The sequence below is a fragment of the Podarcis filfolensis genome (assembly GCF_964270895.1).
Source record: "Podarcis filfolensis genome assembly, chromosome: 6".
In the NCBI taxonomy this organism is placed as follows: domain Eukaryota; kingdom Metazoa; phylum Chordata; class Lepidosauria; order Squamata; family Lacertidae; genus Podarcis; species Podarcis filfolensis.
In genome coordinates, this window is record NC_139609.1 from 42,846,001 (window position 1) to 42,867,986 (window position 21,986).

General features: G+C 42.4%; 2 protein-coding genes across 8 annotated transcripts in view; one reads left to right on the forward strand and one right to left on the reverse strand.

Annotated features, from left to right (window-relative positions):
* Positions 1-401: 401 nt before the first annotated feature.
* FAM151A (family with sequence similarity 151 member A) lies at positions 402-18,709 on the forward strand. 6 transcript variants are annotated; one of them, XM_083619426.1, is made up of 8 exons: positions 2,384-2,654; positions 4,564-4,642; positions 9,890-10,027; positions 13,481-13,633; positions 14,685-14,844; positions 16,074-16,298; positions 17,285-17,424; positions 17,923-18,709. In XM_083619426.1, exons 3-8 carry the CDS (start codon positions 9,919-9,921, stop codon positions 17,994-17,996), a joined length of 861 nt encoding a protein of 286 aa, XP_083475552.1. In that variant the 5' UTR covers positions 2,384-2,654; positions 4,564-4,642; positions 9,890-9,918; the 3' UTR covers positions 17,997-18,709. The 6 variants fall into 6 exon arrangements, with proteins under 6 accessions (XP_083475551.1, XP_083475550.1, XP_083475552.1 ...); XM_083619425.1 differs by lacking the exons at positions 2,384-2,654; positions 4,564-4,642 and adding an exon at positions 402-511; XM_083619424.1 differs by lacking the exons at positions 2,384-2,654; positions 4,564-4,642 and adding an exon at positions 842-1,944.
* Positions 18,710-19,274: 565 nt separating this feature from the next.
* The window catches only part of ACOT11 (acyl-CoA thioesterase 11), a 58,956-nt gene continuing 56,244 nt past the window's right edge, over positions 19,275-21,986 (reverse strand). For both annotated transcript variants that reach the window (XM_083619417.1, XM_083619416.1), the window contains one exon: positions 19,275-20,409. In XM_083619417.1, coding sequence (XP_083475543.1) covers positions 20,254-20,409 — 156 coding nt within the window. In that variant the 3' untranslated portion in view covers positions 19,275-20,253. The remainder of the gene's footprint in view (positions 20,410-21,986) is intronic.

Here is a 21,986-nt window from a genome sequence, read left to right on the forward strand (position 1 = left end):
TTATTTTTCCTGAGCCCCCATCATCACCGAGGCTTTTACAGCTGCTCCTTTGCTGAGATGGAAGCTCTGGACACCATAAAACCCGAGGACAGATGACCCCGGACAAAAACAAGGGAGTTGCGCCATATTCAAAGCGCCAGCTTGTCAGTAGCACAGAACGCCTGCCTTTTTGAAGAAGAGTCCTGTGCAGCTCAGCTGCCTTATGTCCAACTTTAGTACCGTGGTCTAGTAAAAGCTAGCATGCATCTCAACCATGGGGGTCATACTTGGTTTCCCTTATGGCACCTCAGCCCTAAGCCGCTGTCCATAGAGCCAGAACAAGCTGGCAGAGCTTTGCAGATGGGAGGAAAGTACCCCTGCATTGGGCAGCTGGAGTTAGCAGAGAGTCATGTTTGTTTCTGCAAAAGCAAGTAACTAGAGGCATCATAACTCTCCAGTGGGTAACGTGGTGCAGAAAGTTCAGGTGTAAAGGATGGTCAAGTACTATTCTATATATCCAAAAGCTGTGCAGGTAGAGAAACAGTATTCCCTCTGCATGTTGTTGCAAAGCTAGCAAAACGATGCAATGGGGGTGTCTGAATTAAAAAGGACCACAATGATTCTCTGCAGCGTCCTTAAAGCCATGGGAGGAAAAAAAGCCCTGCATTTGAGGACACTGTTCTGGGGATGCATCACCAGCCTCACATCTTATCCCCATGTTCCCCAAATACAACCCATTAGGATAGGAAAAGTCATGGGTAACACATATTACCTGGTTTCCTGTTTAAGCTCTCCATTTATAGGGTAAGACTGCTAAGACCACAGTGTGTGTGTGTGTGTGTGTGTGTGACTGTGTCATTGTGTCATGCTTCATACAACATGCTGGCTGCAGTTGATGGGAGTTGTAGTCCAAAATATTTGGAGGTCAACAGGTTGGTGCAGTCTGATGTTTGTGAACTGAGCCCAGAATGTCTGTGTTCAGTTGAGCTTCAGGTTGGGAAGCAAAGGAGGCAGCAAATTTAGCTCAATTTCCCCATACTATATGTTTTGCTTTTGGAGGATATATTTTGCTGTGGTGTCTGTTTCCAGCGTAACTGTGTGACGAAGTGAGCTTATTTGAAATATCTTTGTATCCTACATAACTCCCTGTATCTTGGCAATACCTGTGTACTCTGTAGTACAGCAACGAAAAGGGCATGTTGGATGTTTTAATTCACCAATAGGGAGGCTGAATAGGGGGCAGTTCTTAGGATTGTTTATTAGAGAGCTATTATGAGCCATTGTCTGTCAACCTTAGCATCCATCTGAAATGCAGCGTTCATGATACACAACGGTTATAATTCCCACTCCATTCTGCTATGTGGGCCTATAAATAGCAGATAGCATTACATCATCATCAGTTACTTGGCTGCAGCTTTTTCTATCCACCTGCAATATGGGGATATACGGTAGACATTGCAGGGTTGTAGTAAGCCACATTTTCAATATTTGCCTCCCAGCTCCCATCGTATGTACATAATATATCACAACCTCCCCTTTCCTTGTCCATCAGCAATACAGGGTCTACAGTATTGAACAGTTTGTTTTTAGATACAATTTTAGAAATGCTTTTTCACATATAAGAAGGCCAGTGTTTGGAAAGGCTAGAAATTGTTTCTTTGTGTCTATAGTCTGTTTTTGTTTTGTTTTTTGCAACAAAAAAGTCTTGACTTTCTCCATGAGCGACTGTCATGTTAGCACTCTAATGAGGGAGAGAGTTACAGTGTCAAAAATTACCAGCAAATCTGGTCTGCAGACAAAGGAGCTGTCAGCCTGTGCTTCTTCTGCCTGCACTTTCCCCCAGAGAAGTTAATGGCTGCTAAAGGCTTCTACAAAACAGAGGCATGCCTGGAATTCTCCCAAAGACAGGAAGGTGCAACATACTGGAAGCACTGCACGAGTAACAGACAGAAACCAGAATAACAGGTGGTTATTATTATTTTAAATCAAATGTATTTAGGCATTTTCTTGTTTTTCAAAAAGCTAAAATAAAGGCCCATCACTTCCTTCCCTGTCACACTTGCTGCTTATTTTCCTTCCCCCAAACATAATACACTACGGGGGAAAATAAGAGGGGGTGGGCAGAGAAAATAGTTGGAGTGTGGCAGGTGTCATCAACCTTTCTGGACCAGGGGCATACAGTGGTACCTCGGGTTAAGTACTTAATTCGTTCCGGAGGTCCGTTCTTAACCTGAAACTGTTCTTAACCTGAAGCACCACTTTAGCCAATGGGGCCTCCTGCTGCTGCCGCCGTGCCGCTGGAGCATAATTTCTGTTCTCATCTGAAGCAAAGTTCTTAACCCGAGGTACTATTTCTGGGTTAGTGGAGCCTGTAACCTGAAGCGTATGTAACCTGAAGCATACGTAACCCGAGGTACCACTGTATTTTGAATTTTGAGGGCAGGCTGTGGGTGCCAGTCACAAAATGGCTGCCATGGAGGTGTAGCATAACACAAAATGGCTGCCATAGGAGCATGGCATATCACAACAGAATAATAGAAGGACTGGACCAGGGGGACTTTAAGCCTGTTTCTTCAGATCGGGGGCACCGAGCCAGTCATGATACCCCAAAACAGCCTTTTGTGTCATTGCTTCCAGAGTCATGCTAAAGGTTGAGGAGACTCAGCACTCATTCGGTATGGTCCAAGTCACTGAGATGAATGTACAGCAGGATCACAAACCACCCGAAACAACATTTAAGGGCACTACCCCAAAAGTAGCATTTTAATGGGGAATCCTGAAGTGATCCAAAAAGGAGATAGAACTCACACTGAAAAGAGGGCAACAGCACCTGTCACTTTTAGTCTGATGGATGACAGTGAAGGAAGGTGAGGACAGGTGACCTCACCTAGGCCCGAAGTCACCCCCCACCAAAGCAGGCTCAAAGCTTCTCAAAGCTTTTCAAAATCATTTTCTCAGCAGCTAAGCATCAGAAGCATTCCGCTCTGCTGCAACAAAGGTAGAGAACAGTCCATTGTTTCTCAGGCCTTTCTCATGCCTTCTGGCCTTGCTAAAGAACCACATTGCAACTTGCTTTCTGTCCGGGAACCATGCCAGAACAAGAGATTGAAACATATCTGAACACTCTGAAACTCCCCCCCCCCCTTTCCTGGGAAGGGTGCCAAGAGTCCCAATAGTCCCAAGGCAGCTTTCTGTTCATGCTCAGAGGAACTCATGGGGCAGGACTCTGGAAGGAGGAGAAAGGAGGAGGGAACTGGAAAGGGGTATATATGCTTGTGCACATGACTGTGGACTTCGTGCATGCTTTTTGTGACTTATCACACTTGCTCCTTCTACCAGTTCATGGACGGTAGAAATAAAACCTTTTTCTCTGAAACTATTCCTTGAGTGTCTGTTGACTCCCACTTCCCTTTCCCAGGCGCAATATTTTTCCCACCCGAGGGCAAAGCCTCATAAGGCTACAACAGTCCCTCTATTCTCTAATTCTCACAACATATCTGCCATGGGAGACATGCCACAACACAAAATTAGGGAGGGCGCAATCATGGTGAAGCCATGTATGTGTTTCCATACTAGAAAATGCTTAACCTGTTGAATTTCTGTCTGCCATACAGCTGTTAAAGGCACATGAACCCTGTGGCTGCCATCCTTTACCTGTTTACCTGTGAGTAAGCCCCATTACGCCCATTGGAACTTCCCCTCCCTCTTCTTTCCTCTCCCCATGGCAGTTAGATAAAGGCAGCCAAAAAGCAGAGGGGGGAGCATCAGTATTTCATTTACTATTTTAGAACACACCAAAGCAGCAGCAATGGAACACAGTTGTTGTTTTAAGAGAAATTCAAACAAGTGCAGGAGACAATTGTATTAGAACATGAGCTACCATTTACTGAATTTACCATCTTCACCTGTGTCAAAAAGGCTAATGAGCAACTGATTCTTAAAAGCCTACTGAAGGATTTCATAATAGCAACCTGTGTTTGTTATTCTGGATATATTCCCATAAAGAAATTCAGGGAATAGGAGGAAATAGCTACGCAGAAACTGGCTTCTTCTTTCCTTTGATGGGGGTTCCTACTTCATGGTATCAGTTTAAATGGAAACATATCTTTGCAAGATGGTTTGCATTCCTAATAAAAGATCTTTGGTTAAAGCTCACTATATTTTACAAATTGACCTGATAAGAAGTAATCATCTGAGTTCAATAGGGTTGCTCCCAGGTAAACTATGCAAAGGATTATGAGCCTAATCAATAGAACATTATGTGGTGTTTGTGTGTGTGTATGTCTATAGATAATGGATTAACACAGTTGCTTGCATTTTTTGTGGGATAACCAACCTCATATAACCAGCATTCTTAAGTCAAATTAATGCATGAAGGGCTTAATACCATAGAGTAAGCTGTCCTGCCAGGCTTAGCTCACCTTGGGAGGGACTAGTAATCAAGCCTTGATTCCCCTTCCAGTCTACTTAAGCTCAGCTTGTGAGGAGGCTAAGATGATTGCTTCAGTTTAGTCACATTGCTCTCACAAGCCATTCTTGTGTTCTTGTAGCGATAATTTATGAACTTTCTCCATTTTGACTAAGCCAATTTTTGCTGCCTATACAACTTTTCTGACTGATGTACAGTATGAAAAAATACATGGACCTAACCTTTGAAGAATTTGTAAGTAAACCAATTTTTTATTTACCAAACGTGGTTTTTTCCTATGCTGAGGGAAGTGGGAAGTTTTAGAACTTACAAGGGTATATTTTAAAGGTCTAACAGCCTATATCTCCATGCTTTACTTTGTTGCATATTTTGTGATTTTAAATCTCTGCTGGGGTTCTCTCACCAAAGAGTACTTGCTCCAAACTTGGATCTTGGCATCCTTTATTTTTTTTCCTCTTTTGCACCAACATTTTGGACTCTCCTTTAGAATATTGCTATGACGACTGTCCTGATGATCTCCTGTACTTCATTTTTTCCCAGTACACCACTAGAATCCTGTAAAGAATATTGTAAAATGGAACAAGGCCTGATTAACTTGTCCCAGCATGTCAGCCAGAAGGTGGCAGTAGAAGGGAAGCTTTGAGAAAAGTGAATCTGACGCATAAAAGCTTACAAATGAATTAAAATGATGCTTCTCAGGAGCCACCTGTCCAGCCCATAAATCCTGGATGCGACTTTATTTTCATTCTGCTGGTCTGCATGCATACTACACTTGTGTTATGCTTGTGGTGTAGAAATGGAACAATGTTTGGACAGTGGTAGCTTGTCTCATTGGGGCTGGTGGGGCAGAAGGCAGGAAGACCAACATTAGATGGAATAGAGCCAATGACAACAGAGCGGCCTTCTGGCTGGTTGTAAGTAAGAAGGCGGGCAGGTGGGGCCTGGCTGATGGCAGACTGAGGTTGGCTGGAGCAGTGCCCCATATGGCCTAATGGACCAATGTCTGCTGCGTTTGGGTGACAGCTTTGGAAAGGATGTAGTAGTCTTAAGAATGTCATGCTCGCATAGCAAGTGCGTGTTCATAAATTTATTGATAGCATGATCACTATATTGATTACATGATGATTCTAACAATGTAAGTTGCAAATAAAAATAATCAGATCATGCTGTAAACAGGGTGGAATTACTGGATCTATGATGGACGCTACTTTTATCCCTAGCAATGAGGTGCTGCTTGAATATTAAGATGCTGATTCTATGCAAACTTCAACAGGGAGTAAAGAAACTGCATAAAAATTGCCAAATAAGTCACGCAGGCTGTTGATTCGTGGTTTAACTGCACATTGTCCCTGAGACGTGGAGCTGGCATTGCATATCCCCACTGGACAAGGAGATTCCTCAGCCACATGGAAGCCTTTGGGCCTCTCCAAATGTCCTTTTTATTGTGCGTTCAGGAGAATTTGTGCTTACGGTGGTATCGGGACAGTTGCGTCATTCCAATACCATTCATGCTTGCAAAAGTTTTGGGAGTAAACAAACAGCTAGGTTTCCAATCAGTGCATAGCTTCTTGCTGAAGTCATGTAACTTTTCATCCCATGCTGTGTGTGTGTGTGTTCCACCTTCGTTGTGCTGTAGCTCAAGTGTGCCCCCCTCCAGATGGCTATAATTAGGTAACAAGTCAGTAACGCTGAGGAAGCATTGCCGAATGAAGCAGAATGAAATTTGGACGGTCCAGTATGAATCCACCTCTAATGCACTGTTAACTGCATCAACGACATGTTATATACGAAAAACACAGCACAACACCAGTTTTGTGGTTTCCCTTTGTTTTTAATCCAAGGATGAGCTGTGGGCTTGGGTAAACTGCACACTACAGGCAGTCTCAGTCTGGCAGGACAATGGAATAATCGCTTGGCCACTTGGCATTGCACACTGACCTTTCCTGCCTGCCACATATAGAACAGATTGTTTGATCATGTGAACTGTCTCGAAGACGTTCATTCAAGAGTTTAACCTTAACAAAAACTGTTGTGCCCCAAACTAAACTACTGGACAGTTTTCTTTTCTGCTTAGCGAGAGGCCCCCAAGCTGGGGTTCAGTCGCCTCTGCTTCTTATTGGAAAGAAGGAGAGTGACAGCAGCAGCCCACTGGGATTTAGAGAAAGGAAACACAAACTTGTGCGGCAGAAACACCTCCTTTGTAGCCATCGCACATGCCTGCCATCTGAATCGGCTTGAACCTGGTTGTCATGGTTTTCACTAGGCAAAGCAAGAGAGCACCATGAGGATTTGGCCCAGCATACACAGTGTATACCCAACCCTGTCTTGGGATATGTAAAGCAAGCACAGTACTTAAGGGCTTTAGTGGGATTTGCAGAGGTATGTCTCAGGTCTCCTGTATCTACAGTGGGATGAGTTCAATTGTTATGAGATCCTGAACCTCTTGCATTTACGTGTGTGTGTGTGTGTGTGTGTGTGTGTGTGTGGCTAATGCTGTAATTTTAACAGAAGCTTTTCAGAGGAATATATTAATCTAGTAAGGTCAGGAAAGCTTAGAAGTGATAATGTCAGTATTATTTCAAACCTGTTAATTTAAAACCAGCAGGCATAGTCTTTCTTTCTTCCTCCCTGGTGGTGGGGGTGGTGTCTAATGTGATCCAGCATTTGTATGCGCAGATCTGAAGAGGGAGGGCCCATCTTTACGTAATCTCAGAACAGCTGCCTTCACACACATGGCATTAATATAACAAATTCTTGGAGGGAAGGTTCCCTTCACCCCCAGCACATATCAAGTAGATGGACTTTGGCCTCAAAATATTGCCCTGGTGGATTTTTCATAGGAGCACAACCTCAGAGAACTTCAGTAAAATTATTTCTGAGCTAGAGAGATCATCACCAGTGCCTTTCCCCCCTCTTGGTAGAAAACCTATAGCTATTACAGAAACTTAGCCTGTTACTCCACGATGATTTGATTTGATGATGATTTGATGATTTGATTGCCAGGAGGTAAATCCTGCAAGGAACACAGAACTATTTTTTTTAAAAAAAGAATAATTATTTTTTAAGGCAGTGCCAGATTATCAGAAGAAAGGAAGGCCAGGAAGGTGTGTTAGAAAAGCAATTCTTCAAGAAAGTACCAGCTTCTTTAAAAGAAACACCTGCAAGACAGCAAAACATCATTAGAAGGAATCTCCTCCAAGACAGCAGCATGGTATTGCAAGTGACTTGTCCAAGGCAGTAATTATTAAAGTGAGAAAAATCACAAGTTATCAAGAGAATCCCTTCAAGGCAACAGTGGATTATTGGAAGGAAACTTCTTCAGAGCTGTTCTGGATTTTTAAAAGGAGAAAAAGAATACCACTGAATTAAGATCCCTTCGTCCTGATTTCTATTTTCGGGGGGCCAAGGCTTCTGGCTGGAGTTTAAACATTCTGAATTGCCTCTTCACCTTCATTTACTCTCTCATCCTGTTTTTGGAAGGAAACTGCAATTGTATAGGTGAAGCTGCCAAGGAGCTGACACACTTAAAGAACATGACAGCTTCCAGCATGAAGTGTCCTTTCACTGGAAGAAAAGGAGTTGTCATTGCTGTGATCACTGCCATGGCAGTGATTTCCGTTTGCATAGCTCTCACCATAACCCTGACAGTCAACAGGAAATCCCCGCAAGGTACTAAGCAAGAAGACCAGGGTTTGTTGGAGGCGGGGGCCAGTGAATTTCACATAAGTGCTGTGATTGCTGGGTTAGAATTCATATTGCATTTGTTATCTATACGTTGACAGGACAGGCTCTCTGTTGCAGCTATAAGAATAGAATTGTAGAGTTGGAAGGGAATCGAAGGGCCATCTAGTCCAACTAGATTGCAACTGCTTTTGGCTTAGGTTGATGCACAAGTATGCAAGCTCCCTGTTTTGCTGAACTCTTCCTCAGGCGGAAGGTTCTATGGTAAAATGTGAATGCTTACTTATTTTGGAGCCAGTTGGTTCAATGAAATGTATTACTTCAGGTCATTTAGCCTCACAGGATATTTCTGGGGCGGATTCCATGAAATCGGTATACGCAAGAGGTGGCTGGGTAGTGGGAAGGTGGGCAAACTCAGTTTTGTTTTCCCTAAGATGTGCACAGCCTCAACCCAACCCCTGTGAAACCCTCACAACCTTGCCTGATATTTTCCCTGGGCTATAGTGGAAAGCTCAGTGGCAGAGCATCCATGCCCCAGTTTCAGTCCCTGTGTATCTCCAGGTAGGGCTGGAGATGTTTCTTGTCTGAAGCCCTGCCAGTCAGTGTAGACAACACAGAGCTAGATGGATCAATGGTCTCTGTATCAAGCAGTTTCTTAAGTTATAACACTCCATAGGTTGAGCGTCTTTTTTTCTTCAATACTTGGAATTTGCACAGAATTTTGATTAAGGATCTTTACCCTTTTTTGGGGGGGGGGGTTAAAACGAAAGCACTTCTACATAGCAAGGAAGAAAGCGAAGCCAAGAGCTTGTAAGCCCATGAAGGGGAAGCCAAGATGTGAACTGTAACATAAGACCCCTCCTCACAGGATTTGGATACCTGATGCTAAACCAGTCAATCAATCAAATGTTTATTACAGTCAACTAACCATTAGGCAAAGTACAAAATACAAAATAATTCAAAATCAAAACCTCAGCAGAACTGATTATGAATTACTAAAGGTGACAAGTTAGTAAAATAAAAATCACAGCATGTCTGAGAGATATTACAACCTTCAGATATATTACCAACACCACCCCTCAAGGAAGATTCTCAAAAGGTTCTCTAAGGTTTGACCAGAAATCCATCTGTTAATAGGATAAATTATGCTTTCTCAAACCCCTTGATAAATCTATAGTTAAAGGACACACGAGAGACCATTTCAGGCTTTAACTGGTTGCAAGGACAATTCCTATCCTTGAAAATAACTTTGGCAAATCTGATGTCTAGTTTCATGGAGGATAAAATGTTAAAACCTGCCAACAAAACTGTTCTTACGTATTGTTGGAAAATTTAGGTATGGCATACTGTACATTTGTTGCACCAATTCTGGCCCTTGTGTTAAATGTCATCTTGTTATCAGCCGTATGTATATTTATTTAGAAAGGAAATGTTGACCCTTCCCTTCTTGAAATGAATGAAATATGGTATGTTCCTTCAACACCAAAGATATGCACTAACTGGTTCTAACTACCAAGAATGACACGGGAAGTTGCGTTATTTTCTTATTTGCATAAAGCTTTTGTTTTGTGTGTGGGTTTAGTTTTTATTAGGAGTAACCAGTGCTTTTTTTCTCAGGGAACGCAGAGGTACACATACCCCTAAATATTTTGTGAATCTCTGTACTTTTGTCCATTTACTGTATTTATTTTCCCCAATATAAACTATAAAATGGTGATATGAGAGTACCCCTAAACATTTTTTTAGAGAAAAAAGCACTGGGCGTAACCCATGTTTATTTGTGTTCAATTTCCTGTTTAGATTCTCAAGCCTTCAGTACAGGTGGAGATATGTTGGATTATTTGTTCAATCTGAGGAGAATAGACCGGAAAGATGGGTTGCTGGTCAGCTGGTACCATGCTGCAAACCGGAAGAGTGAAATGGAAGAGGCATTGAAGAGTAAGACACTGTTTTCTTCTCCCAGGTTAGATCATGCCTGGCTAAAAGTACCATAATCGGGAACAAGTGCACCAGCTCGCCCCTTCAATTGTGTGGGGTTGGTGCTTTGTGAAGTGTGCATGCTGTGCGCACACCGTGTGACGTGCTGATGTCACTGACTTTGGCAGTGTTTGTTGGGAAGGGGGTGGTGGTGGTTAAAGAGGTACATTTGGACTTTAACTGCACATTGTGAAGGTGCTTCCACACCGACTGCTCTACAGTTGTTAGACATCATTATTTCTTTACCAGACTTACGGAGATATTGGTCTCATTTGTTGCAAGTGTTGTTCTCTACAGTTCCCAAGGAACAAACTTTCAAGTATGTGCCGTAGTAGCAGGGAAGAAGACGGCTTGAGTTTCAAGTCCAGCTGAGGGTTTTCCCTCCCTCAAATAATGCTTTTCACAGATACATCAGTGCTACGAATTCAGAGTAAGTCTGTATTCAACCACCCACATGGAGGATAAAGGGGTATATAGGCTTGCTAATGGGTGTAAGAACTCGTCAATATCCCTCAACTGACAGAAAAACAACTGCAGTTTATTTGTCAATTTATGTGCTTGAGGGGCAAGTGACAGAAGTTAACTTTAAGGGGCTCATTCTAGGTTCAAAAGTGCATTTTAATACATTCTTCTTCCAATATACCTTTTCTTTTTTTAAGGTGGGTTAACCACCATGATTTAAAAGTTCTGCTAAACTTTAACATATTAACTACACCATTCCTTACAGTTAATCAAGGCAGAGAAATCTGTAATGATAAGGGGGATAGGATGGCTCACATTGTACCGATAAGAATGAGCAATTGATTCTAGTTGTGTGAGATAAGACAACTCCATCAACATGGAATGCTACGGTTTCCTACTGCGGTCTGTCTGAAGGGGCTTATCACCTTGTGATAATGAAACTAGAGGAATGGGCAGAAAGCTCCCGGCTGATGTAGAACTCTTCCACTTCCATTATCAGCTCAGGCACAACTTACATCAGACATCTTATCTGAAAAAATCAAGTATTTCATTGGGCCTTGGGAATCCTTCTTGAGGAAGGAACTGGAAGAGAGAGGTTTCCACTGAGTTGTCTATCAGTTAGCAAAAGGAATCAAAAGAACATGGCATAAAAATGGAGGACCTCTGCACTTTCAGGAACACTGCTGTCCTGGTGATCAGAAACCAAATATTTATTTCAGTAGGAATTTAATATGCTGAGTGTTGGGTATTTCTTTGTGGTGTGAACCCAATTAGTTTCTTCTTTTCTTCAGATAGCACTTTGTATATTGTTTAAATTGGAGGGAGTAGAAGCCCTTCCCGATGTTGTTTGACTTCCAATTCCCTTCAATCCCAGCCAGCATGGCCAATGGTTTGGTCCAAAAAGATGTGGTCCAACAACTAAAGGCTCCCCAACTAAGCTTTAAAATAAAAAAAGTTGATGTTCATTTATTTATACATACATACATACACACATACACACATACAGACATACAGACATACAGACATATATACCCCACCTTTTCCCCTGACAGGGACTTAAGGCAGCTTACAGATAAAAATAAAGGTACCCCTGACCGTACGGGCCAGTCTTGCCAGACTCTAGGGTTGTGCACTCATCTCACTCTAGAGGCCGGGAGCCAGCGCTGTCCGCAGACACTTCCGGGTCACGTGGCCAGCGTGACAATCTGCATCTGGCGAGCCAGCGCAGCACACGGAACGCCGTTTACCTTCCCGCTGGTAAGCGGTCCCTATTTATCTACTTGCACCCGGAGGTGCTTTCAAACTGCTAGGTTGGCAGGCGCTGGGACCGAACGACGGGAGCGCACCCCGCCGCGGGGATTCAAACCGCCGACCATGCAATCGGCAAGTCCTAGGTGCTGAGGTTTTACCCACAGCGCCACCCGCGTCCCTACAAAACTATACAAATAATAATTTATCAAGTGAGAAATTAAACTCCTTTGGTTGCTCTATCCTGGTGTCTGATTGGCCTCACTCGTAGTTGCTGTTGGGTAAGAAAAAGGACTCAGCTGACAATGAACTCTGGGTGGATATTTTTCTCATAACACCACTGAAATTTCCAGAACTCAACTGTGTTGAGTCCTCATTCAAATTAAACCCTCCTTGCAATGAGAACTGTCTCTCCCCACATAAACTGACCTGAACCCTGCAATCATCACCTGACACCCTTCTTTGTGTGACCCCCCCCTCCATGGGAGGTTTTGAGGATGCTATTTCTCTAGAAAAAGAGGTGCTGGAACTCACCATGAGCGTCTCCCTTGTTCTCTTATAAAGATGGCCACCTGAGAGGTGCTGGAACTGAGTTCCGGCGAGCTCTGGCTGAAAAAAAAGCCCTGGAACTATATGAGAATGGGCCTTTTTGGTAGTGGCCTCCTGCTTCTGGAATGCTTTCCCCAGGTAGGCACACCTGGTGCCATCTTTATCCAGCTTTAGGAAGCAGACAAAAGTTTTTTTCTTTGCCTGGGGCTTTCAGCCCTTAATTTCATTTTGGCCTCTTTAATGTGGCTAGGACCTAGAGTCCTGCCTTTTATTCATATAGGTAAGTTTTTTGGGGGTGGTTGGTTTTGTTTTTAACTAGTTTTAATGTACCGTATTTTTCACCCCATAGGACGCACCGGCCCATAGGACGCACCTAGTTTTTTGGGGGGGGAAATAAAGAAAAAAAATTATTTCCCCCCAGGTGCGGTGCTGGGGCGGGGGAAGCCCGAGCTTCCCCCGACCCCAGCCCCCAGAACAGGCTGCGCGAAGCCCGAAGCTTGGGGCGTGCTGAGCTCAGCGCGCCCCAAGCTTCTGGGTGCCAGCAAGCACTCTGCTAGCCGTGGGAGACACAGCTCTCCCACGGCTAGCGGATAGCTTCCTGAAGCCTGGAGAGCGAGAGGGGTCGGTGCGCACCGACGCCTCTCGCTCTCCAGGCTTCGGCGAAAGCCTGCATTCGCCCCATAGGACGCACACACATTTCCCCTTCATTTTTGGAGGGGAAAAAGTGCGTCCTATAGGGCGAAAAATACGGTAAATCACTTTGAGTTACTCCATAAGAAAAGCAACTGGCAACAGCAATAAAGAAATAATATTAATAATAAATGCACTATAAATAAATCCCTTTGCTTTATAAAATTGTTGTCTGTTCTGTATCAATAATGTTTGCTGCAATTATTACCTTAAAAAAATGATAAGAGAAGTGCAGCAAACAGTTGACTGAATGCATCTAGAAGCAAGCCTTTAGACCTTGTTCCAATCCCAGACCCTAAAATCTGAAATGGTTCCTCTGGGTGAAAGCTGCCCATGCCAAACTCCCCACCATATTCAAATAGACTGTGCACAGAACTTTCTTCACTATGAATTCTCTCTCTCTCGCTCGCTCGCTCGCTCACTCTGTGTGTGTGTGTGTGTGTGTGTGTGTGTACGTGTGTACAGGTGACGTTATGGCCTTGGAAGCTGATGTCACCGTTGAAGCACATAACACACCCAATGAGACAGACACGCCCATCATGGCCCATCCACCTGACATCTACAGTGATAACACTCTTCAGGAATGGCTGGAGGCAGTCCTTAAGTCATCCAATAAAGGTATGTTGGTTGAAAGGAGACGTGCCAATTGAAGTGGATAGGGAAGGAAATTATAAGCTTCAAGCCAATGGTATTGGGTTTGTTTTTACTCAAATTGTTTCATCTGAAAAGTATAATTTTTTGTGGGGGAAAGATTATTTTATTTAACTATATTTATTGTTGTCAGCCTTATGATCTTGCCATATGCCACATGCATGGAAATGGCTGAGACACGGTGCATAACGGCCCATTTTTAATGTGGATTTGAGGCTCTACACCATTAAGATCTTATATCCAGTACTTTACATTTGTGCCGAAAGCATCTCCCAGGAGGGGGGAGGAAGTTATGTATAAAAGAGGCCCTGGGTAGCTTCCCTGAGAGCAGTCCAAGCAGAGTAGGTGTATTTTGAGCTTGGATGTAGCAGCATAATTTATTACTGGGTCGAAACACCTCAAAAAGAACATGCACCCATTGACCATGGCAGGAAAACAAGCAAAAAACTTGAAATATAGAGGGTGATTTCCTTTCAAGTCTGAGCAACTTGCAATCAGGAATGAAGGTTTCATTATTTATTTAATTTATAGCTTGCATTTTATTTACCCCACTTCCTGCTCAATAATGAAGCAACTTACAGGTCACTTCCAGATGGAAACTTATTGAGCAGTTGTCCTGATTTGTTTTCACAAAATTTGTGCAGAAGTCTTATGCTGTCACCAACACGCCCCCTACCCAGTGATTATTATTATCCTACACTTTTTGTGGACTTCTATCTGTTTTTTGTTTTGTTTTGTTTTGGAGGGAAGCGAGTAGATTTGTTGCACCAGAGCTCTACTTGGTCATTGCTATTTATTGTGATGCGCCCGTTTTCTTTGTAGAAAGTTAGGAAAGTATGTTCTCAAAGGCTGCCTACCTGACTGTGGGAGAGATCATGACTTGTACCCACAACAGACCTCTTCATGTGTTGCCTCCATCCATCCATCCATCCATTCTAGAACAAAGCAGGGCTGGTTGAGTTAGGGGCACTAACTGAACCTGATGGATTTCACAGGAGTTTCTTCCTTTTCCAATTAGCCATCAAGCTGGATTTCAAAAGCATCAAAGCTGTTGGCCCATCTCTGGATATATTAGTAAAAACCTCCTCTCAATTGAATATCCACAGACCTGTGTGGCTAAATGCAGACATTTTGAGAGGCCCAAATGTACCTATTAATATTGCAGTCAACGCAAGCCGGTGAGTAAAATGAACTTCTATTGTATTTGTATCAGGATGCATTTTCTATCCTGGGGTGGAGCATCTGTATCCAGAAGTACCTGTCTACAGTTCTATCACACACTAACATTCGACACATGGTAGGAGTCGAGTCAAATCAAAACCTGTGACTTTCTCCTAAGCCTCCACTTGTGTAAAGCATGTGCATACAGGGGACCCTGTGAAAAGCAGCTGGAGGAGAAGGGGACAAAGGCTGGAGAAAGAACTATGAGAGGAGAGGTGCCCTTTTCATATCCTTGGGACCCCCTTTTATATATTAACTGTGTATTTTTGTAATATTTGCTGTTTTAAGTTATCTGTTGCTTTAGTTTTCTGTATACTCCTTAGAGGGTATGTATATATGTATGTATGTGTGTGTGTGTGTGTGTATATATATATATATATATATATATATATATATATATATATATTAGAAATGGTGTAAATAAACTGTCCCATATAGTCAAATTCAGCCCCATATTTGCTCAAGAGGGGACACCTGTGGGCAAATGTAGTACAAGGTGTACTCAGTAGTCCCACTGCACTAAAATGCATTGCAAGACATCAGAAAAATATGGATTAATTGCTGCAGATAGCTTAGGAACCCAATAACCCCACAACCATCTATTCTCTGCATATGTGGCATAAATTCTCCTCTGAGGCAGACCCAACTTAATCTGCAATGGAGCCAACATTTTCCGTCTGAAAAGCTTCCAAATCATCCCACAGTCTCTATAGTCTTCTTCTAGCACAAGACTTCACTGAGCCAATTTTGCAACGACACAATTATTGATAAATGCCAAGTGTCTACTCGATCGTGTCAAATGGCCAAGTTGGCTTGTGCCTTGAGACAATCTCTTAATCACCACTAAGCCAAGCAGGGTTTCCTTCTAGATTTTAGACTGTGTTTTGCAGGCTAGTAGCGTCTCAGCTTGTATTGGCAAAAGATGGCAGATCAGAGAATACAGATATATGTAATAAGGGAAGGCTTTGGGATCAGGATTATGGGATGCTGAAAGCCAGGTATGAAGGTTACTGGGAGCAGATCAAGTCCCAGAGTCATTAGCTGCCAGAGTCATTAGAGAGGCTTCCCAAATAGGCTCTGAGTCTTGGCTATCTTTGTGTGAAGAGAAACTAGAATGGCTTTAGATGTATGCAGTTGCAGCTATGTTGTTGTTGTTGTTGTTGTTGTTGTTGTTGTTTGTCCTCAGATTCCTCTCACTCATCCAGGAGAAGTTCCCAGACTGCACTCTCTCCCCAGGATGGTCAACCCTCTATTTACCTTTCTTTCCAAACAAGACATACACACAGAAAATGGTTGAGGACATGCATAGCCTCGTAGGGAACCTGCCTCAGCGAATCACCTTCCCTATAAGAGCCGTCATGGCAAGACCAGCCTGGCCTCATTTGAGCTGGCTTCTCAGCCAGTCTGACAGGTAAGAGATTTACAGCACACTTATTGTTTATCTCTACTGCAACACACAGAGATTAATTCAGAAATCTTGGTTTACTCACGCACTAGAAACTTGCAAACTGTATGCAATAGATCAGATTAAAACAGAACTGCTAATATTAGAATGAATCTACATATTCCCAGTCACAAAACATGCCAACCACCTTTCAAAAAGTGCTGTCTTGGGAACAAAGAATGCATTGCCCACAAGGTACAACACTGATCTCCCTACAGTGCAACACAAGGACACAGCCAGATTAATCACAGCAAAATGGGAGTAGGGGGAAGAAGTGGTGGTTGCTAAGAACTCGGGATGCTTGAGGAATTTGATCTTTGGGGATTCTGATCCTAACTGCCCTGCTGGGTTACATCTCTTGGACTGATGTGCAGATTGGAACATTATCCTTCAGAGCTGCATCCCTGTAAAGTCATCCCTGTAGGCATATCCTACAGAGTCATTTCTGTAGTGAGACATCACCTGTACTTTGGAATACCTTGTCAGTTGATATTAGGCAGGTGTCATGACTGTATCCTTTAGATGCCTGCTGAAAATGTTTCTCTTTTGGTGGGTCAGCTTGTGATTTGGTTACATCTGTTCTTAAATTTGTGTTAGGTGTTTTATTGTCTTCAGATGTTTTTAACAGTTTTTAAAATAATTATCACAGAAGTGTTTGCTGCCCTGGGCTCCTTTGGGAGGAGGAATAGAAATTTAATGGAATATATACTAATCAGACTTTTCTGAATTTTGCAGTACTGTTCTTGGCTCCCCATTCCCTTCTATGCTATTTCCTCAAATCAAACCACACACCCCAAAGCCTCTCAGGTATCAAGTCAATTGCAACCTAATCATGGATCTCCCACTTAACGTATAGTTTGGACCTTAGCACTGAATGATTTCCTGTTTAACATCCTAGACTACACAGCTTCCAAAAACCTCCTGTACCCCCCCCAAATGATTTCTCTTCCTAGGTACAGTCTGACTCTCTGGCAAGGGAAGACTGATCCAGTTACAGTGGATGATCTCCTCTTTATCCGAAAGAATAGCCAACCTGAACAAATCTATTACGACCTTTTTGAACCTGTGTTAACTCAGTTCCGAGACTTGGCATGTGAGTATTAAATTTTACTTTTGAAAATGCACCAAGATACAGGCAAAATTCAAGTAAGGGTATAAAATATTTGCATATCATACAGCCACAGCTACACACTCCCCTTTTCTAAGCAACCAATTCAGCAGGCTTGTAAATAGGCACTTGCCTAGTTTCCTGCACTGACTCTCAGTCTAACAACCATTTTAGACAACAAATGACTAAGGCTGACCATGGTGATGCTGGCTAGGGTTTATGGGAGCTGTAGGCCCTACCTGGCCAGGAAGAGAACCTGGGACCCTCTGGGCCAAATCAGATGTTCTACCACTGAGCTGTGACCCTTACCTACCAGGGATGGGAACCTGTGGCCCTCTAGGTGTTGTTTGACTGCAACTCCCAACAGCCCCTGCCCGTGTGGCCAGTGGGCCATCCAAGAACATATGAAGGACTTGTTTTATAGTATAAAAGTCATTTGTGTTTGTTTTCATGAACAAATATTTCAACTCCCTGTCGTTTCAGTTGAGACTAAGCACCAAGAAGCAGGGCAACCTCATCCAAGTCCCGCTCTTTGTTATACATCTGATATGCGCTGATCCAGCAAAGTTTCGAGTTTTTCATTTAATTCAGAGACCAGTAACGTTTCCCCTCTTGGCTCATTGGCCAACTGATGAGCTCCAGAATAGCTTTGACACAGCAGAGATTCACATTGGGCAAGGCTCTTCTTGTTTTGCAGCTTTTTCCTGCCCAGAGTCAGATCACCAGCAGTGGTATGCTCCAGAATCTGGTTGACTTCCTTTGTTTTGCAGCTGGATTGGCAGTTTCACACATGCTTGTTCCTGGTTCTCAGCACAACAGGAAGTTCAACGTGGCAAGAACCTAGGCTGATATCACCAGATCAACTAATATGTTTAAACTCTACTACTTCAGTCAATGTGTATACACCAAAAAGGAACCAATTCATAGTCCCTGAAGCAACTTCTACAACAAATAGTATCCTCAGGTTCTTGCCATCTGGACGGTGCTGCTGTGTAAACAGCTTGGAAATGCCATCCCATTTGGCTGAGACAACTTTCAAATTAGTGTTAGCAGAGAAGGCAGACGTGACACACAATAACTTGATAAATGAATGAAGTTGAACTAAACTCATTCTCAGACTCTGGATGTGGACGTTCTGAGGACATGGCTGGAGCATCACCAATGGGTTTGTACATTACAAAATTCAGTAGCTGTAGACATTTCTTTAAACTGTCCCATTTTAGCTGATAGTTAAAGGTTTAGAAGAAAATAAACAATTTTATATTCTCTATCACAAGTTGTGCTCAATTCACTTTCACACTGATTGGTTTACCTGTTTTTATCTTCTTTCTGGACCTTAAAGTACTAGGAACTTGATTTCTTTAAAATTAATCCCAAGGTACTGAATTCTGTATTTGACCTCAGCTTCCATGCTTGCATAATGTGAATGCAGAAGCCTGACATACATGTGCAGCAAAGCAAGAAAACCCTAGAAGCAGGCTGACATCAGTGGTTCTTGGGGGACCATATCATACATTGTTACACAACTGCTACCCATACAATGTGATCTCATGTACAAGAAAGAGATCCACTGCAGTTCTCAGCTCTGCTGCTGAAGCATGTAAACCAATCCTTAACCAGAGTTAACAGCCTCACTGATATACCACCCATGTTATGGGCAGCTTCACAACCCAGGAATATATGTTATGTGCTTAACAGTGTCAGCGCTAAACCCTGTGGAGCATGAAATGAGAATTTGTTAACATGCACATATATAATTATAAAATGGAGGCATGCCACCATAGCCTCCAATAGCACCTGAGCAGTTTGTGCCCAATAAATGCAAACTCAGGAGCTTTTAAATTTTTAAATATTCTTTTATTGAGAGAAATGTCAATAAAGTCCCACAGCTCTGTCAAAAAGATTCAAAACCAGAACTGGCAAACTTTACTACAAAAGAGTAAGAGAAAATACCCACCTAGTAAAACAGAAAATGAGGTACTTAGTTTATGGATCAAAGAATAGATTAATCATCCCCCTTCATTCCAAGTACCAGAAGGGCAAGTTTGAATGATTTTTTACATGAGAAGGACAGCACCGCCAGGGCAAAATAATTTAATCTCCCTCAGGCTCAGACTGATGATAAAAAAACTTCCAACATTCAAGAAAGACACATTGATACTAAATAATGGTTAAAGAAAAGCTAACATGTGACATGATTTAATATTGTGCTGATTTTGTGCAGTGTGCACTGTAGGTAGTTAAGAATGCCCTCCACCAATTCAAAAATTAGTTTGTAGATTCTTCCAATGAAGAACAATTGTTGCAATGAATTTGTTCTGAATTCTTGTGAAATTCATTAAAAAACACTTTAAAAAACATTTCACCTCTATATGAAAAGTCATTTTTTAAGCTACTGATTTTCAGTTGAAAGCTGTTCTCCCACCTAGTGTTCTGGACACAGAAAGAAACAGTCCATTTTCAAGTTTTTCTTGACATCACATTTCTCTGCCAATCAAATATATACAAGGCTTCAACAGAAGCCAACACAGGTGCAATTAAGGATATGTAAAACCCAGGACAGATCAGAACAAGTTGCTTCCTGAAGTGCAAACATGATTGCTAAGTTACTGATCATTAAATCCTACTGCATAAAAATCTTCATTCTGATCATAAGCCAATAAAAGTGACTTCCCTCCACAAGTGAGGGCTGTGCAATTTGTGCATTTGAATAAACCTGTTTCTTTCCTCTCCTTTTATCACATACATTGAGCCGTCATTTCAGTATTTACAACAATGCTCATTGTCAGACAAAGATGACTGGTTTCTGTACAACTAAAGATTCTGAAGCCCAACCGAGAGATTGTCTTTGTTTTTCTGGAGGAACTGTTCACAGGCTTGAAAGGTGGAATGGAAGCTTGAAGAGAGGCCAGCAATGTTAGTTGTAATGTAGGCCAAAACACCTGAAGTGGCCTGGTGGTAATATGACACCTGGAAACAAAAAAAAGCATCTTATCAATTAGTTCCTGGGAAGGCTTCAGTTTACTGACCCCAAACTAAGAATGGATTTCCCTCCTCAATGTAACAGTTGACAGCAATGCCAGAGGACCTTTGGCTCCTTGAACTCAGTTCTAATTCCTAACTTGCACAAGACATTGGTTTATTCAGAGGAATGCAAAGCAGCTGCAGGCTACAAGGTACAATGGAAGGGCAGCAAACAAAGAACTAGTTAGTATACATCTGTGGGTGCATGTAGCAGGAGAGACACCATGTGGATTTTCTGCCTTAAGCATCAGAACATCTTGAGCCATCTCTGGAAATGATTGCAAGAACCCTGGAATAGCAACCCACAAACTCAATCCAAACCATTACACTGGTGGTGCTTCTCCTTTTGTTTTTAGGGTTTGTGCCCATTTTAAATCACAAAAACCTACAGCCAGAAAAGCCTTGGAGCTAGAAATGGGCAGAGGCTAAAAGCTGGCGTGCACACGCAGGTCCCTGACTTCTTTTTCCACACCACCATTCCCAAATACATTGGTATATGTGATTGCATAGAGAAAAGTGTTGCGTTAACCAATGGTACATAAAAGGAATTCATAGCAAGTGATTTGCTATGTCTCAATATTTCACAAACAGCATCTATTCTAACATCAGGGTAAAAAAGATCCGTGACACTTTATAAAGGTAATCTGGTACATAAAGCTACTCTCAGAACAAATAGGGTGAACTCATGCTATAAAATACATCCCTGGGAACTGAACCAATTTGGAGAACAGAGGCTCATAGCCTCCAGCCTCCACTGTTTCCGAGTTGCTTTAGCCATAGTTTCCCATGGTTTATGAAATATACTCAGAGTCGCAAAGTGATTTCATGCTCTTTATTCAGCTCATAGTGGTGAGGAGGAATGAATGAATGAAAGTCCCCTCAAAGTATCTGCTTTATATACATTATTTACACAATGGGCTGCACATGATTGGCTAATTCTGGAATTCTACTGTAAGCCAATCAAGTTGTGGATTCACTTCTATCTGGAGCATGATTGGGTGGTTCCTGCCAACCAATCATACTGCTGCATTGTTCTAGGACCAATCAGACTGCTGCATTCTGAATCCTATTGTTCTAGGACCAATCAGACTGCTGCCTTTTGGATCCTATTGTTCTAGGACCAATCAGACTGCTGCAGTTTGGATCCTATTCAACTCAGTACATAACAGTTTATTAAATTGGGCAGATTACAGTTAGTGCTGACTTCCAAACTATGCGTTTAGAAACCATTGTTTGGAATTTAGCACTAACCATGGTTTGTCCCTAGTTGGAAATCATGGCCAATTATTATTATTATTATTATTATTATTAATTAAATTTGCATACCACCCTTCATCTGGACAGGACAGTTTACAACTTAAAAATACAAAATGAGAACACAAAATGCGTAATAAAAAACAAAAGCAAACCAATAACCCCACTCCCCACAAACACATTTAAAAGGCCATAGTTTGTTTAATCAGCCAATAGCCTGGTTATAGAGAGAAGTTTTCACTTGGTGCCCAAAACCTGGAAATGGAGCA

What these genes read in the sequence shown, in the direction of transcription:
- FAM151A (XM_083619421.1), top strand. Translation starts at nt 7,942, where the DNA reads ATGACAGCTTCCAGCATGAAGTGTCCTTTCACTGGAAGAAAAGGAGTT. An exon ending in CAACAGGAAATCCCCGCAAG is followed by an intron (nt 8,078 to 9,889) that starts GTACTAAGCAAG and finishes TTTCCTGTTTAG; the next exon opens with ATTCTCAAGCCTTCAGTACA. An exon ending in TCAGTTCCGAGACTTGGCAT is followed by an intron (nt 17,425 to 17,922) that starts GTGAGTATTAAA and finishes CTGTCGTTTCAG; the next exon opens with TTGAGACTAAGCACCAAGAA.